Below are 14264 nucleotides of genomic sequence, written 5' to 3' on the forward strand. Positions count from 1 at the left end.
CATATCCCAGAGTATGGTTGCTTTCTCGTTTTCTGTGACCTTTTCTGGCGTGTGTTTATACCATCTTTTTTCTGTTGCTATTCCATAATGTTGGCATAGCTTCCAGTGTATATAGGTCCCAGCTCTGTCGTGTCTGTGACTATATTCCTTCTTAGCCAGGACTGGGCAGCCAGAGATAATATGATTTATTGTTTCTTGTCGATCTCCACATATTCTACAGTTACTTGTTATATTTCTTTTCATTATGTGTTTTTGGTAATTTCTGGTGGGGAGGCTTTGGTCTTGTGCAGCAATATTATTATTATTATTATTATTAAGGCAGTGAGCTGGCAGAATCATTAGCATACTAGGCAAATCGCTTAGCGTCATTTTGTCAGTCTTAACGTTCTGAGTTCAAATTCCACAGAGATCAACTCTGCCTTTCATCTTTTCGGGGTTGATAAATTAAGTACCAGTGAAACACTAGGGTCAATATAATCGACTGGTCTCCTCCACCAAAATTTCAGGCTTTGTGCCTTTTGTAGAAAAGATTATTTATTATTATTATTATTATTATTGTTGTTATTATTAAGGTGGTGAGCTAGCAGAGTCATTAGCGTGCTGAATGAAATGCTTAGCAGTATTTCACCTGTCACTACGTTCTGAGTTCAAATTCCACCGAGGTTAATTTTGCCTTTCATCCTTTCAGGGCCAATAAAACAAGTGTCAGTTGAGCACTGGGGTTCATATAATCGACTTACCCCATCCCCATGACTTGATGGCCTTGTGCCAAAATTTGAAATCATTATTATTATTATTATTATTATTGTCATCATTATTATTTTCCTTTGATATTATTCTCCATGTCTTGAGCCTTTGTGACCAATAAAAGAAATCATTATTGTTGTTGTTGTTGATGTTGTTACTTCATAGCCACACAACAGACTTAGACTGTTGGAAAAGAAACATTTCACACCAGTAGGCCACATCAGTTCCTGGCTGTTACACCTAGAGCACAGTCATGTACATTTCCTTTTTACTTCAAATTCAACCAGAATACTTGACTATAGTAAGAATATTATAAATGAATCTCTATAATACATTATTATGAAAACTGAGTAATCATAATGGATAAACAAGATCCACCACAATGTGCAACTTTATCTTTTAAGAAATACTCGAGGTAAGATAAGTATACGTGCACTTTCTATAATTAAATTAACAAAAGGTCCCAAAAGAAAGTTATAAGTTACTGACCCTCTCTTTTTGTATTTTGTTTCTGATCTGCATGACATTTCTTCTCTTCTTTGTATATATTTCCAACAAGATCTTGATAAATACTGGCTTTTGATTTCTACTAACCTATTCATTTATTTTGATTATAAGTTTGGAAAGTGTTTTTCTATTCGAATAATTCACTTTTCTTTCAGGAGTATACAAAACAAAAACAAACCAGGCTGGTATATATATATATATATATATATCTGTAAAAATATGTGACACTTATTCAGTAGCCATGATAAAACTCCGAGTTTCGGATGCCAGGGTGGGAGCCCACGCCAACATCTCTTCAGTTATCCGGATAATTGAAGAGATGTTGGCGTGGGCTCCCATATATAATTTAACTTCCTCTTCCTTTTCTCTCCATTACTTTGCTCTTATTTACAAAGATATTTACATTCTCACTCACACACTAGTGATACATCCTCCTCTCTCTCTCTCTGTACTAGAATCAATGTGTATCTAGTCTCTCTCTCTTACCCTCTCTCTCACTACCACTTACTTCCATCCCCCTATCTCCATCCACTCACACCTACAATCCATTCCTGCATCCTCTCCCCTTCATACCTACCCTTCCCTCATCTCTGCCTCCTTCTCAATCCCTTCTCTGTCCCTTTCCCTGCCTCAACTTTCCTGTCTGACCCCTCACATTTCTCCCATCACCCCTTTGGTCTCTTCCCTCCTCAGCTTGTTCTTCTCCCCTCTCCTACCCAACTTATTGTCACTTTCCTCCACTCATTCTCCCATCACACCTCTGTTCTCTTCTATATTTGCACTCAAAGACCAACTGCACACATAACCATAGACAAACGAGAAATTGGCAGTCTACAAAGATAGGATTGTTCCTGTGTGCCTGGGAAATTGCAGAAGGTAATTCACCAAATAATTCTATTACAGCTGCCCTGAAGAGAAATGGTTTCTCTAGATCTGTGACACAAATAGAGCAGAAGAAGAAGGTGTGATGGGAGAATGAGTGGAGGAAAGTGACAATAAGTTGGGTAGGAGAGGGGAGAAGAACAGGCTGGAAATAGAGATAACTCGAATGTGGAATCTAAAAACAGAAACAATTCCTATCATAGTAGGTGCCTTAGGTATAATAAAAAAAATTTGAAGAAAGCCTCAGTGCGATAAAGGAAGCACTAACACAATTGGATCAACGTACTACTATATTCCTGATGGGTGACTTCAACTTCCCCAACATCAGGTAGCCTGAGAGCAACATAACCACAGGAATGACACACAAAGAGCGAAATCAAGCAGAATCTCTACTTGATCTTATGAAAATGGTATTCATGGAGCAGATCATACTCTCTTCAACCAGGCACAAAAATATCCTGGACCTCTGTTTTACTAATAATGTGGAAATTATCCACAATGCAAATATATCACCAACAATATTCTCAGACTATAACATTATAGAACTGACAATGTATGGCCCAGAATTAACTAAAGATAAACTCTGCACAGATGGTGCTCAAACCCTATCCAGCCTAAATTTCTTTGAGGCTGACTGGAAGTGACTTGAAACACTGATACTCCAGCAGGACTGGCCTAAAAGCCTCTCTATGCAAGACAAAGATATGAAACTCAATAATTTCATGTCAATAATGGGAGCCATATGCATTGAATATGTCCCAGAGACATTCCCTGAGACAGGAGAATACTCATGTGGCAGAGAATAAAGATCTCAAATTGTTTAAATAAACACCTTAATGACAGCGTGAAATTCCATCTGACAGAGGAACTCTTTGAGGTTGAAAATAAACTGAAAACTCTCCCATGGGAAGTCGAAAATATAAAAGAAATATAAAAGAAATATAAAAAGAAATCCTAAAGCTGTCTACATGTTGGCTAAGGAGTCTGCCTCAGTACACTATAATATAGCACCACTATTTGGTAAAAACGGTTCCTTATCTGCAGATCCAGGGAAGATAAGTGAAGCACTAAATAAACAATTCCAAAGTGTTTTCACTTCTCCACTGGAAAATATGCAGACAAACAAGCTGGAGGAGTTTTTCAATGTAACGAATCTATTTGGGAAAACGGTAACCATCCATTACATCAGCATAACGGAAGAGGATTTAATATCAGCCATTGATGAGATGAGATCAAACTCAGCAATGGGCCCAGATGGACTCCTGGCTGTCCTCTTAAAGACATTTAAAAAGACTCTTGCAAAGCCACTGTAGATACATTTTCAGAGTTTCCTTGCATGTATTAAACTTCCCAACATGCTAAAAGAGGGTATAATATGCCCTGTCCATAAAAGAGAGAATAGAGTAGATGCTAAAAACTACAGGGCCATCTCTCTGACCTCACACATTAGCAAGACAATGGAACTCATTGTCAGAAAAAGGCTGATTACGTTCCTAGAAGAAAACAACCTTCTCACAAACATGCAATATGGCTTCTGTCCAGGGAGGAGCTGCCTCACACAGCTGCTGCAGCATTTTGACTGGGTACTGAAGCAACAGCTAAACCAGTCAGCTGTAGACATGATATACCTGAACTTTGCCAAGGCCTTCGACAAGGTTGATCATGGCATGATTTGTCACAAGCTGCAAAACTTTGGTATTACTGGGAAACTGGGAGAGTGACTGCATAACTTTCTGAAGGGCACGAGTCAGACAGTTGTAGTCAGTGGTGCTCATTCTGAAAAGACACCAATTCTCAGTGGAGTCCCACAGAGAACTGTACTGAGGCCACTACCTTTTGTGGTGGCCCTCTCAGATATGCCCTCCATGGTACAGTCAACCAATCTGATCAGTTATGCTGATGATACAAAAGTATGATAGGCAGTTAGGAACCCAGAGGACATCATAAAACTGCCGAGAGACCTGAATGAAGTATACAAATGGGCTAACAAAAATAGCATGCAGTTCAATGCTATGAAATTTCAGGCACTCCACTATCAGCCCAACACCAGGCTAAAATCGGAATACATTGGACAGGTAATATAATTCCAGAGTCAGAATCGGTGTATGACCTGGGGAATGAGCAATAATGCAACATTCTATGTGCATATTACCAAGATGGCAACACTGTGCGGGCGAGTGGCTGGATGGACTCTGAGGACATTCAGAACCAGGGAAAGGGAGGCCCAGCTACTCCTCTAGAGGACTTTTGTTCTCAGCCGCTTAGACTACTACTCCCAACTATGGTCCCCAGAGAGTGTGAAACAAACTGTGGAACTTGAAGCAATCCAGCGCCAATACACAAAGAAGATTGACTCGTTGCAAAAAATAGGCTACTGGGAAAGGCTAAAGGAGCTGAGTCTCTTTTCTCTGGAGAGAAGATTAGAAAGATATGCGGTAATATATATTTGGAAGATTTTGAAGGGTTTAGCTCCCAGTTTTGGAATTGACAGCTATACCGATCCCCAAACTGGACAGCACTGCATTGTACCAAAGATCCCGTCTTCCCCATCAAAAATAAGGACACAGTACTGCAATAGTTTGGGTTTCAAGGGCCCACAATTGTTCAAATCCTGCTGGGCAACCCTAGAGATCTACATGGTGTTGATGTAGAACTTTTCAAGGAACGTCTGGACAGGTTTCTATCTGAGATACCAGATGAACTCACATTGCAGCGGGAGACACAAAGAAGAGCAACTCAACCAACTCGCTACTTCACCAAAAACAATACCAAAAACAACACCGAGTAACTACAGGTGGTGCACCAGCATGATTTCAGCCCTGGGCTGAAACCAGTAAAAGATAAAAGAAACAAGTGAATTTCTAATTGATAGGAATTTGACAATGAATAACTAATAAGAAAAACTGTAGCAGAATGATGTCATGAACTGTTTCAAGTTAGGAAGCCCCTACTTCTTTCCCATCAGAAATTCATAGAGTCCCTTCTTGGATCTCAAGGCTCTAGGCTGATGTACTGGCTGAACTCCACTCACATAGGCCTTGAGTGTATATTACAATCTTTTCTCTGGATATGAATATTTTTTTAATGTTTAATCTTAGATGAATTTCAGTTATCAAATTAAATTCTTATATGAAATAGAAAATATATGATTTCTGTGTAAACAAATGTGAAAGATATTTTAACTTTTTTCTAGGCTTTAAAAACTGCCCGTCATTATATGGAAAGTTCAAAAGGTCCTTATTGTTTGCTTGTAAGGAGGCAAACATTTCTTCCCTATAAATTGAGAGAAAAAACTCCTGAGTATGTTTGTCTTTGATTTATCTAATTTTTTTCTGTATTGTTTTGCTTTTAAGTTATTTGAAAAGTTGGATTTTCCATTTTAGTAATAGTAGTAAAATGTTACTACTAAAAGATGTTTGTAGTTTCACACTACTATCTTTTATTTCTTTATTATTTTACCATATAACCAGTGTCTGGCTGTGTATAATATGTAGAGTAGCATTGCAGAAAAATATTTATAATAAAGTGAGAAAATAAAGTTTACAAAAATCAAAAAGGCATGTTTTCCCATTAGATTTGTTTTTTATCTACTGCTTTTGTACTAAAGTATTGCTGTGTGGTGGAGTTTATTGTACATTTCAAGGCAATAATTCAATGATATATCCTTTTCTAGATATCAGTCTATCACTGATTTTGTTCATAAAACCATTCAATCTCAGTATTGCAAGTTAAAGTAAGACTAAAAAATAACCTGTCACCCTTATCACCTACAGCAGTAATCTGGACCATGATATGATCCCTTGAAACTTTGGCCTATAGACTGGTAATCAATTCAGTCACTTATATGAAATACAAAGTGTCTGTATACCACCACATTCATGAAAGTCAAATTTAAATCTTCCTTTATTCTTGTTTCTTCTTCATGAATTTCCACAGTTTACTCAGTTCTGTTGAATACAGCGTATGAGTGTTTAATTTTTGCAGAAGGACTTGCACAAATGATTTGTTTATAGGGATCAACTGTATGTGTTGTACATTAGTTCACTCCCTCCATGAAATCAATGTAGCCTGAACAGATGCATAGAGTACCACACGTCAAGTGTCAAAATGATCTCAGAGCAATGTGAAAAGAAGTGTTTTGCTAGGAACACAACACACCACCCAATGTAGGGATTGAAACCACTATCTTGTTATCATGACTGTAACACCCTAACTACTAGGCCATGTACACTCACTTGAAGATAATTAGTATATTACCTTTAATACTTCCATTTTTAATCTACTCTTTCAAATTTTGGGGCTTTGAGTGAAATTTATTGTTTTTAATTTATCACACCATTGAATATTTTTGAACATCTTATTATTGTTAGATATTGATTTAATACTGATACTCTTGCAAAATAGAACTCCTAGTATTATGCTTGGCAAATCAAAATAAGTTGGATGAAATATCAAACAATCCATATAGAAAGAACCTGTAGAAGAGGAAGATTGAGGAAAATGTTTGAAGAGATGTTGAGGGTCTGCTATCAGGATGCTGGCTCTCATAAAAGGGCTGATGAGGTTACTGCAATGGATAATGTGATATTGTCTAATTCATACCAGCATGTAAAAACAGACATAAAATAATGATGATTTATATGTATGCGTTCATAGTGTATATAACTACACATTCATGCAATACTATGCTGATCTGTTAAGTGTATGCTTAATCTTAGTATTATCTTTAAACATCTCTTACTTCTTTTAAAATGTTTTTATATTAATACCTTATTATGAAAATCTCTTATATATGTTTTGTATGTCAACAGCTGAAAATGGTTTTCCATTTAACAAGCAGCCTTGTTAAATTTAAGCAAGATCAATTTATCTGTTTATCTAGATTTTTACTGACTCGTGAGGAAGCCATGAAGATTATCATTGATAACATTGGCAGTAAAGATGCTGTAGTCAGTACAACAGGAATGTTATCTAGGGAACTATTTGAGTATAGGTAAGTAGTTTTATACATTCAATGGTTCTAGTTGTTGACCAGGTGGTTTTAATACTGTAAATTTGGCTACTTTTATCGTATATTGCACAAGTTTAAAATGATGGCTGTAGTCCCATTTTTAAGGTCAACAAAGAACTATTTTAGAAGAGACTATACACCATAGTGACTTGGACTTCAAGTGAATAGATGGGAAGTCAAATTATTGAAGCTTTCTATTATTAAATATAATTGTTGTTATTCATGAACCTTACAACATTATAGTTGAGAGAGAAAGAGAGAGACAAAAAGAGAGAGACAGAGCTATGTTTATGTTTTCTATTTGTTAGCGGTGTTTGTAGGTTTCAATGTCAGTCATTTTCTTACTATTATCCCAATTATCTTGAGTTAAGACGGGTATTTGTTAAATACATGTGTAATATAACCAAACAGTGACACATATGTAACAAACAAGACTGTCACAGCTATAATATATCCAAATGGATCTAATCTGTATTGTATTAAAACAGTAACACATATAATGTAGTCAAAACAATCTCTCATTTATAACATACTTATTTCATCAACACTGAAAGGATGAAAGTTAAAGTTGACCTTTGAACCCAGATGGTAAAAATGGATGAAATGCTACCATGCATTTTGCGTGGCATGCTAATGATTCTGCCAGCATTGTTAATGATGATGTGTGTGTGCATGAGTTTGTGTATGTTGTGCTTTCAGAACTTTAGTTTTGCTGAGACAAGCCAGTATTCTTGAGTACTTGATATCACCAGTCATCTCAGTCCTTTGTCAACTTTCTCTACTTTGTCCCAAATCTCCTGAGCCTCCCTCTTCCCCAAGCTCCATACACATTAAGTGGTTGGCAGTTTCTTTATAGAGCTGTCTTCGTTGATACATATCACACGTCTTTCTTGCCCACTACACCTGATCCCCCTCTTTTGCCCAATTTTGCTCTCAACACATTGGAGCATGCTAGTTTCATTTCTTTTTAGTTTTTGCAAGTTTTCTGCATTAAGGTCCCATGTCTCATTACCATGTAGCATTGCAGTTCATACACAAGCATCATACAATTATTATAACATACTGGGGTCAAAACACCCCCAAAACTAGGCTTCCTTTTCAGAAAATAACTCAATTCTGAACAGATTACTAATATGTTAAAAGTAGATGAGCTTTGTACTAGTGAATCTATGATCCAAATTTAATTACTGTTTGTTAACTCTTATCTGACTTCACTTATATTTTAATGTAACATAAATTTTTGACATCATTATTATAATTGTAGGTGGTGAGCTGGCATGCCAAGCACAATGCTTAGTGGCATTTTGTCTGTTTTTACATTCTGGGTTCAAATGTCATCAAGGTTGACTTTGCCTTTCATCCTTTCAGGGTTGATGAAATAAGTACCAGTTGCATACTGGGCTCAATATAATCGACCATTCTCCTCCCAAAAATTTCAGGCCTTGTGCTTATAATAGAAAGTACTGTTATTGTAATTATATCTGCATAAATGATGTCAACATAAAACTATTTCTTATCTTAGAGTCGAAAAAGATATGGGTCATGAACGTGACTTCCTCACTGTTGGTTCCATGGGCCATGCTTCAGCAATTGCTCTTGGAATTGCTTCACAGAAACCTAACAAACAAGTAAGTATCATATTATTGTGTTAACCCTTCAAGAATTATATATAGAAGATTTTAGTTTTAACCTTCCATTCAGTTTTGAACTTGGAAAAGAGTTATATCTTATCCATTTACTCCAGTACCATTCCTAATCCAAACATTATACAAATAAATATATATATCAGCTTTAAATGAGTAAACTCTACTATATGCATTAGATACACTTTCCCCCATTTGTACTTCCAAATATATATAAATGAATAATATATTTAGTACATTGCTCTTCGTGCAGGTATGTCTGTTTAAAATTGTTGGGTCTCCTGCAGGAATGCAAGGCATGAAATGCATGACTAGGATATGTAAATAAATGCAAATAACAAATCCTATTTCAATATAAACTTTCACTTCTGGTTTAACTATATAGCAAGAAAATATTTTAAATTTTAACTGATTTTATATCAAACCACCTATACTGTTGTCAAAGTTTTATAACATGCTATGGAACAGTAATCATCCTTTTGGACCAAGATCAGTGTATACAGAGCTGTCATTTTCATCATCCTCTCATAGAACTCAGAGTCATCTGTCAACAGATTACACCCTAACTCAGCAAGCAAAAACTCAACAAGTAACATTTCAGTAAATGCCACAACTTAGCAAGTACTAACATAGCAACTTGTGTGTGTGTGTGTGTGTGTGTGTGTGTGTGTGTGTATGTACGTGTGTGTTAACTGTAAAAAAGATAATAAAACATAAGTTGTAATAATAAGAGTAAATCCTACTACCATAAAGGTTTCAACTCAAAACTTTGTCAGCAACTGAAACAAGCTTAAAACAAAATATTATTAGTATTAAAAAAGCAGGAAGAAAACACCCACCATTAACAACAATAAATGTGTAAGAAAAAAGTACTGAAAAATGTTCAACGGTTTATATCACACAAATTGCAAATGAAGTTACAGAGATATTCAAACATGCAATTCAAATGAGAGGTTACTTGTTTGCGTAATGTGTTTGCATATGTAGTCCTGTCATGAACATTTCACTCTGGCTGGGGTCAATATAAAAGAGGTCACTGTATATCATTGTGCATGTGCTACCAGAAGTCCATAATAAACATGTATTTTTTTAAAATGATATCAAAGATATATATATATATGTGTGTATAAATTCTATCAATACAACATGCTTAATGTATGTGTGTAGTTGAAATGCCACTAGAATCTGTGGTTTTCATTCAAGAAAAATCCCTTTATAGATGGATTGTACTGAAAAGTACAATATATTTCAGAACTAGGTGAAATGAAATCACCTTAGAAGTCCCACAAGGATAACAGATAGTATTGTTGTTGTTGCAGCTTATCAATGTCACATACTCATGTCACTTCTAAAGCAGTTTTGAATCAGCTAGTATGAACTATATACATATAGTATATAGGCACAGGTGTGGCTGTGTGGTAAGAAGTTTGCTTCCTAACCACATGGTTCTAGGTTTGGTCCCACTGCATGGCACTTTGAGCAAGTGTCTTCAACTATAGCCTTGGGTTGACCAAAGCTCTGTAAGTGAATTTAGTAGATGGAAACTGAGAGAAACCTGTAGTGTGTGTGTGTGTGTTGTGTCTCTGTTTGTCCTCTGCTACCGCTTGACAACTGATATTGATGTGTTTACATCCCCATAACATAGAAATTCTGCAAAAGATTTGATGGACTAAGTACTAGACTTTAAAAAAGAATAAGTACTGGTGTCAACTCTTTCAACTAAAAATTCTTTAAGGTGGTATCCCAGCATGGCTGTAGTCAAATGACTGAAACAATTAAAAGATAAAAGATAAGGCAATAGAAGCAACTCTATAGTAAGAATTCTATCAATACAACATGCTTAATACTTGTGTGTAGTCAAATCACCAGAAGCTGCGGTTTCTGCTCAGGAAAAATCCCTTTATTAACATATTGTGTTAAAAAACATAATACATCTATAAAGGGATTTTTCCAGAACAAAACATGCAGTTTCTGGCAATTTTTAATATAGAATTTTTACTATAGAGCTGTTTCTATTGCATCATTCGCATGTGTGTGTGTGTGTTGTGCTTTCAGAACCTCAGTTTTGCCGAGATGAGCCTATGTTCTTGAGCACTTGATATCACTAGTCATTTCAGTCCTTTGTCATCTCTTCCATAAGATCAGCTTTCACTACTTTGTCCCAAATCTCCCGAGCCTCCCTCTTCCCCAAGCTCCATACACATTAAGTGACTGGCAGTTTCTTTATAAAGCTGTCTTCATTGATACACAGCACATGTCTTTTTTGCCCACTGCATCTGATTCCCCACTTTTGCCCAATTTTGCTATCAACACATTTGTCCTATGTTATTCATGCGCACTTACATTGCACACCCATTGGAGCATGCTAGCTTCATTTCTTTTTAGTTTTTGCAAGTCCTCTACAATAAGGTCTCATGTCTCATTACCATGTAGCATTGCAGTTCATACACAAGCATCATGCAATTTGCCTTTCTCTCTTAAATAGAAACCTTTTGTTACTTACTGAGGTAAAAACTCTATGAACTTCCTCCAGCCTGTTCTTATTTTAGTAGCTATATTTTCAGAGCAACCTCCACCACTGCTAATTTGGTCACCAAGGTAACAGAAGCTTTCTATTGCCTCTAGGGACCTTTTTGGGCAATTGAGAAAGACTATTTTCTATGTGCTCTTAGTGTTTATTGCACCTGAGCATCTATCATAGACAAAATGTACTTTGTTAACCTAAGATATCACTGCATTTCTTGTGCATCCTAAATTTGCATTTGGTACACTGTATGGAATTTCTACCTACTCTTTGTCTACATATTGAGCAAACTCATTTCCCTGCTTAGAGTAGGGACTTGTCTGTTTTCCCACTTAGTTAAACTCTTGTCTTTGCCTAATTAGCTTTAAAGTGCTGTGATTCTAGGTTCTGTTTCCACACCCAAAATTTCTTTTGCAATTTCACTATAAATTCGGCTACCATAACAAGGTTATCAGTATATATGAGTTACTACAGGCAACCAGTCTTAAACTTCTGTGTTATGGGTTGGTGGACTTAAATTGTTGTTGTTGTTGGCACTCCGTCGCTTACGATGTCAAGGGTTTCAGTTGATCCGATCAATGGAACAGCCTGCTCGTGAAATTAACGTGCAAGTGGCTGATCACTCCACAGACATGCGTACCTTTAATGTAGTTCTCGGGGATATTCAGCGTGACACAGTGTGACAAGGCTGACCCTTTGAATTACAGGTACAACAGAAACAGGAAGTAAGAGTGAGAGAAAGTTGTGGTGGAAGATTACAGCAGGGTTCGCCACCATCCCCTGCCGGAGCCTCGTGGAGCTTTAGGTGTTTTCGCTCAATAAACACTCACAACGCCCGGTCTGGGAATCAAAACCACGATCCTATGACCGCGAGTCCACTGTCCTAACCACTGGGCCATTGCGCCTCCACACAGTGGTGGACTTAAATAAATAGGAAGGAACTGAGAACTAAACCCTGATGTCCTACCTCCACACTAAATTCATCTCCGTACTTATTGTTAACTCTCACTTTACTGATAGCATCTCTGTAAATGTTTTTATCAACCTTACAAGCCATTCATCTACCCCTTGCTTCTTTAGAAAGCTCCAGGTCACTGAATGAGGGACCTTTTTGAAGGTTTTGTATAATGGCTTACTTTGAGTTATGTACTTATGTAGCTATCTTACTAGAAAGAGAGTATCCATAGTAATTTTCTCTGGTACAAAATCAAACTGCATCTTATCTCGGCTAACTTTCTCTCTCTCTCTCTTTGTAATTGTGTTATAAATCTATATTCTCAAAGGCATCTACTTTAACCTTGTAATTGTTAACTGACACCTTCCTACACAACATGGTTAATCATGTGGGTAACTTGGCCATATCCTGCTGTACCAGATATTTTAAGCATCTCAGCAGTGATTCCTGATGGTCCAGGGGCTTTTCTTGCCTTTATATCTTTATTTTATCTTATCAAACTTTTGTCAGCTTGATTTGCTGGTCCCTTGGTTGAATCCATGTTTGAATGACCCTCTTTCTCCCATGTATTCTTTACATTTAATGCCTTTTCATTACAACACTTTTATGCCACTTTCTTTTCAGAATTACTAAGTGTAACTGTACTATTGTCCATCCATATGGATTGGACCTGCAACCAACGATGTTATTATTCACTACATGCTCTATAAAATAAAATAAATAAATAATTGAAATAAACGTGTTTATATACATATATGTGTTCTGTTTTTCTCTTTACAGGTATTTTGTCTCGATGGAGATGGTGCTGTTATTATGCACATGGGTGCATTAAGTACAATTGGTCAGAGAGGATCTGATAATCTGAAACATGTCATCATTAACAATGGCTGTCATGATTCTGTTGGTGGTCAAATGACAGATGCTGGAAACCATGACAGCTTTGATTTCTGTGAAATAACCAAAAGTTGTGGTTATAAAGATGTTAGTGAGATTTTTATTTTTGGTTTCATGGTAGTTTAAAAATTCAATGTCAAATATATATATATATATATATATATATATATATATATAATCACAGGCTTCCCAACCACATGGTTCCAGGTTCAGTCCCACTGTGTAGCACCTTGGGCAAGTGTCTTCTACTATAGCCTTGGGCCGACCAAAGCCTTGTGAGTGGATTTGGTAGACAGGAACTGAAATAAGCCCATCGTATATTCCCTGCACCTGCCCCACCATTGCCTCTCTCCTGTTTCCCCTCACCTACCACCCCTCCACCCTGCCCTTCCAATGCACTATTCTCCGAGCCTTCCGGTGACTTCAGTCTGACTCCTCCACCTCGCACATCTTCCCCAACCTACCCCTTCCCTCCTTCAAACAAGCCCCTACAACCTATGTGACCTCCTGGTCCACAATTTCTTTCTTAACCCCACCTTCCAACCTGGCTTGTTCCCCTGCTCCCACCCACGCTGTCATGTCACGTCACATAACTGACACCTGTGCCGGTGGCATGTAAAAAGCACCTTTTGAGCACTGAACTTCACGGAGACAATGTGGCTGATGCTGGTGTCGCGTAACTAACACCTGTGTCAGTGGTACATAAAAAGCACCTTTCAAGCGTTGGGCCTCACGGAGACAATGACAAATGACCAAGACCTTTGGCAATATGCCATGCTTGAGAAGAAAACCCATCAAGCCAAGTAAAATCATACTCGTAGCAGATACTAGTGTCACACAACTGGCACCCATGCTGGTGGAATGTAAAAGCACCCATTACACTCTCAGTGTTAGAAAGGGCATCCTACCATAGAAATCATGCCAAATCAGACTGGAGTCTGGTGCAACCCCTCAGGTTAGCAGCCCTGGTCAAACTGTTCAACCCATGCCAGCATGGACAACAGATAGATGATGATGATGATGATGATGATGATGATGATGATGATGATGATGATGATGATGATGATGATGATGATGATGATGATGATGATGATGATGATG

At 37.2% G+C, this 14264-nt stretch overlaps 1 protein-coding gene across 6 annotated transcripts in view; it reads left to right on the top strand.

The window, feature by feature from the left end:
* The window catches only part of LOC106874397 (phosphonopyruvate decarboxylase), a 186893-nt gene that overhangs the window by 167422 nt on the left and 5207 nt on the right, over positions 1–14264 (top strand). For all 6 annotated transcript variants that reach the window (XM_052971685.1, XM_052971688.1, XM_052971687.1 and 3 more), the window contains 4 exons: positions 5330–5436; positions 7019–7129; positions 8670–8775; positions 13050–13250. In XM_052971685.1, coding sequence (XP_052827645.1) covers positions 5330–5436; positions 7019–7129; positions 8670–8775; positions 13050–13250 — 525 coding nt within the window. The remainder of the gene's footprint in view (positions 1–5329; positions 5437–7018; positions 7130–8669; positions 8776–13049; positions 13251–14264) is intronic.

Source organism: Octopus bimaculoides, chromosome 11 (assembly GCF_001194135.2).
Source record: "Octopus bimaculoides isolate UCB-OBI-ISO-001 chromosome 11, ASM119413v2, whole genome shotgun sequence".
NCBI classification, from domain to species: domain Eukaryota; kingdom Metazoa; phylum Mollusca; class Cephalopoda; order Octopoda; family Octopodidae; genus Octopus; species Octopus bimaculoides.